This window comes from Cariama cristata, unplaced genomic scaffold, assembly GCF_000690535.1.
Source record: "Cariama cristata isolate BGI_N322 unplaced genomic scaffold, ASM69053v1 scaffold18922, whole genome shotgun sequence".
NCBI lineage: Eukaryota > Metazoa > Chordata > Aves > Cariamiformes > Cariamidae > Cariama > Cariama cristata.
In genome coordinates, this window is record NW_009605714.1 from 1 (window position 1) to 4,509 (window position 4,509).

The 4,509-nt window shown below is 42.9% G+C and overlaps 1 protein-coding gene across 1 annotated transcript; it reads left to right on the forward strand.

Moving 5' to 3' along the window:
* Nucleotides 1-259: 259 nt before the first annotated feature.
* PSMG3 (proteasome (prosome, macropain) assembly chaperone 3) lies at nucleotides 260-3,181 on the forward strand. The gene is made up of 2 exons (XM_009696092.1): nucleotides 260-477; nucleotides 2,553-3,181. Exons 1-2 carry the CDS (start codon nucleotides 262-264, stop codon nucleotides 2,703-2,705), a joined length of 369 nt encoding a protein of 122 aa, XP_009694394.1. The 5' UTR covers nucleotides 260-261; the 3' UTR covers nucleotides 2,706-3,181.
* The last annotated feature ends 1,328 nt before the right edge of the window (nucleotides 3,182-4,509 follow it).

The window sequence follows — 4,509 nt, forward strand, 5'->3', positions numbered from 1 at the left end:
ATTAGCACGAAACCCTATATATGACAGCTCGTTCGTGCAGGGGGAGTGCAGGCCGTTGCTGCAGGGCAGTTAAATTTCCCCTCCCAGTCAGAGATGTGGGATGTTGACTGTTGTCCTGCACAAACGCACACCTCGGGATGCTCTGGAATTAACTTAACCCTGGGTATTTCAAATGAAGGGAAGGATTTGGGCTTTTTATAGCCTGTAGTTTGTGTTTTTAATCTGAAGTTATTGTTGTGGTGGTGTTCTTTTTCTGCAGCAATGGAAGCAAGTCCCATCGTGACATCCAAGCAGCGAGAGGAGGTGGTACATGGGGTCCCGACAGAGGTGGTGTGCACGGCGTTCTCCAACTCCGTCCTTGTGGTAGTCACACAGTACGGCAAGATGGGGACAATTGTCTACGTGGACCCCAACACAATCGGTGACAACGTGGGCAGACCCTCGCTCACCACAAAGGTGCTACTGGGCAAGGATGAGGTGAGAGCAGATATACAGTGCACAGGCAGCAAGGATAAGGGGGAAATGTAGTAGGTGGGGCTGTGCAAGTTGCCAGGGAGTTGATGAATCACAGCAGTTAAGCAGTGTTTGCACAGTGGTAAGATTAATTTAAAAATATCTTCAGAGGAAAGAGGGGTTCATCAGAAAAGTATGCACGCTCATCTGCTCTTTGACATAACAAAAGTTTAACTAACAGTGAGTGGTTCGGGGATCTGTTATTTTGTGACCTACAGGATGTGGATCACTTCACTGTGCTCATGGAAGGTTTGATAAAGCTCCTGTTGATTTAAGGGTTGCAAGATCAAACACGCAGCCTTCAATAACCTTTTTTGGGTTTCTGTTCCAGTTAGTTTGTTTTCCTTTTCAAGTCCCTTTATGCACTTTCCCCTCCCCCCAATCTATGCCAGCCCCATAATGGACTTTAGTTGCCCTCTCCCAAGTGTGCCTGCCAGCACCTTCCCTTGATAAAGTTTAATTTGTTTTGCTTCAACAAAATGAGTTTTTATCGACCATTTCACAAAGCTGGAGAGAAAGCAGAAGAAAATGTATTTCACAAGGCATCAACTAGTCAAGCATTAAAACAGCAAGTTACCGAGCTACAAGATTATGAGGCTTTCCATCAGTGTCGGAGCTATCAAATCTTACTTGTTAACCTTAACTAGAAAACCTCTAGTAACACATGTTCCTGATTTTGTCTGCGGCTTCCCCTTATGAAGCCCTTCCTCTTCAGCAATAGCCTTCCTTCTCTGGGTGGGAGATGCTTTTCCCTGGTGTGATATCTGCTAATTCTGAGCACATCCACCCCCAGGCTGGTTTTGTGTGTTTTATTTGTAAATGGGAAGTGCCTTTGTTTACTTTGTTACATAGTATTTTTAAATCATTTTACCAACTTAATCGATCTAAACTTTAAGAAGAGGCTTTCACTAGTTTGCTGCCTTCTTGCTTGTCACCATTAAGATCCCCATTTGGGATGATGCGCACTTCCAAACCACACTGGTAGATAAAACCAAGCAGACTCATTCTTCTGATAAATACATAACCGTAGATGTAAATAAAACCTAGACAAGCTGAAAGGTTCAAAGCTGTGCCAGGGGAGGTTTAGACTGGACATTAGGCATCATTTCTTTACTGAGAGGGTAGTCAAACACTGGAACAGGCTTCCTAGAGAGGTGGTCGATGCCCCAAGCCTATCGGTGTTTAACAGCCATTTGGACAGTGCCCTTAACATGCTTTAACGTGGTCAGCCCCGAACTGGTCAGGCAATTGGACTAGATGATCGTTGTAGGTCCCTTCTGACTGAAATAGTCTATGCTACTCTATTCTAGTCTATTCTTGTTAAAGAAACCTCATTAAGAAGATTATATCTCTTTTCCTTCCTTCAGCCTCACTACTTATTTCTGGTTTTCATTATTCTATTAAAATAAAACCAGCATGTCTTTTACATACAGTGAGCAAAAACTGTGTATATAACACCATTTTGGGGTCTTTATGAATTGCGAAAACAGCAGGTTTTTTCCAGAAATTGTCAGCAGAACATATCCTTTTCAGCAACAAGTTTTTAAAAGAAAATTGTACTTTGAGACTTATTCCGAAATCTGGCTATGATGAAGTAGAGGCATTTTGATCCATGGCATTTCATATAATTTGGTATTTGGTGACGTAGTTTGGGTGGGAGGATTAGTGGAAGGAAAGATTCTCTCTACTGATTTTCCAAGTTTTCCAAGCCAGTGCAAAACTCAACTGCAGCTCCCATTAAGTTGTTTCAAGGTGGTTTGGGTGGATGTCAGTCATGGGTCCAAACTCTTCCCTTTGAAGCTGGTTGAGAAGGTGCTTTCTGAAGTTCCCCATACCATGGCTTGGTGCTGCTGACCAGCCAAATTGCGTGTCTGTTCCCAGTCATGTTGAAACCATTCAGCAAACTGCATGCTCAGTCCAAGTCCAATATCGACAGGTATTGATGCACTCCATGTCACTGCAGGACTCCTCCTCTCCTTACTCGTGTGGGAGGCTCTCCCAGCTGTAAGAGTGTACAACTGTATACCTCTGTGTTTCAGCCCCTCGTTCATGTTTGTGCCAAAAACCTGGTGGCATTCGTGTCTCAGGAAGCTGGGAACAAACCTGTTCTTCTCGCCATGGCTTTAAAGGACAAGACCATGGAAGGAATACAAGCTCTACGGGAAGTGATCCGAAGTTGCCAAGTGTGGTGAAGTTGTGCCATCTGGATTCAAGGAAATGATCTTGAGTCCATGACTCATCACCACCTATTTAAAAGGACAAGAAATGAAAATGATGGAATGTCTTTGTGCTGGTTTTGGACGTACTGAGGAATTTTATAAATTTTTCTCTACTGTGTAGAACATTTGTGGGTTTTGTTACTGTGACAGGTTTGCAGTCCATATAGTCAGTGATGAGATGAGAACAATTGTCTCAACATACAAGAGAAGTATTATTTTTATCACGTTGGGTGGGATGTATATTTGGGAAACGGCACGGCTCTGCATTTGTGTCCTGAGGAGCGGTAGATGCCAAGCTCTGTAGCTACGCTGTACCGCAAAGGAGGAACACCCAGTGCAGAGTGAATAAAAGAAACATTGATGCATCTAATTTTACCTGTTTTTTGCTCTGTGAAAATCACTTCAATTGAAAAACAAGCCTCGGTAACAAATCAACAGCAATTGCATAACAGGAAAGATTTTCTTGCCTGTTTTTAAGGAAATAAGCCCTATATGACTGCTTTTGTCCTTATGTCAGTCCCTTTCCTGATTAGTCTGAATCCATTTTCCACTTTCACTCTGATTTTAAAGAGAGGCAGATAACTATGCTTTGCAAATTTCATGAAAGCGGTGGAAGACAGGAACCTAAATTACTGGTGAGAAAAAAAACAAAATAGCAGCTGCTTATGGAATCCATGGTACCAGCACATAGGTGGATTGGACCACCTGCAGCAAGCTGTCCCTCTCCTAAAGCACCTGTTGCTGGAGATGTGGGGACAGAAGGGTTTGGGGGGGTTACACAGGGCTGTTTCTCCTGAGTCTGTTGAAAAAAAAAAGTGTTAGATGAAGTCATATGAGTTGATGCAATGCTTCATAGCCAAACTTCTGCCATTTGCTTGGAAAGCACGTTTGTTTTTACCTCTTCTTGTACCAAGTAATACCAAGTAGTAAATTTTTAAGTGAGCTGTTACACACTTTCGTTGCTTATGAACTTGACAGAGCAGACAGAGGCCAGGTCTTGGATTCTGGGCAGGGAAGACCTCTGCTGTGTTAAGACCTACTGGTACAGCAGAATCAGCACAGGGCCTGTGCCTGCCCCACATAGATCCAGCTGTTGGGTCATTTCTGTTCCTAAAAAAATCCCCTAAAAGTAGAAAAGCAGAAAATGGATTTCGAAAGGACTCTTTTCTCTGAAGTGTTATTTACAGTATTTAAGGGATTATGAGAAATGAAACTTTTTTTAAAAGTACATTCAAACACTGCAGGCTTGCAGCTGCCCTTAACAAGAAATTTCATCTAAAAATAATTTTCCAAACTGTGCTTCCAAGAATCAAAGATTTGCATCTGTCAGAACTCCAAATTTTTCCCTTCTACACTTTTTTGCTGTTGTTTAGGAGGGCTGAGAGAGGCATGTGGAATTTGTTAATGTTGATCCTAGTTTGGTAGTAGGGATTCTTTCCCAACACAAAATTCAATGTATTTCCCAAATCCTGGTGCTCTTATGGTGTCCATAGCTCCAGCAATTTGTGGAAACCATACATTAATTAGCAAATTGAATGTAAATTGCATCTTCCACTGTGGTGATATGGTGGCGTACCACCGCTATGCCCTAGAGACCTGAGTGTTACTGCTTCAAAGCCAACCATGAGTTAACCATCTTCATTTCCTGGCTCTGTATGCCACCAGGTCTGCACGGGGTGGTGGGTAAAGAGAGGATGTGGAGATCTCTCCGACGTGATGCTCGGAGCCAGGACAGACTTACCTTGCTGCCTTTCCACAGGCAATAAATTAGACCATG

Bases quoted from the DNA above. Each gene is read 5' to 3' on its own strand.
- PSMG3 (XM_009696092.1), top strand. From the start codon at position 262: ATGGAAGCAAGTCCCATCGTGACATCCAAGCAGCGAGAGGAGGTGGTA. The intron at 478-2,552 runs GTGAGAGCAGAT...TCTGTGTTTCAG, and splicing joins TGCTACTGGGCAAGGATGAG to CCCCTCGTTCATGTTTGTGC.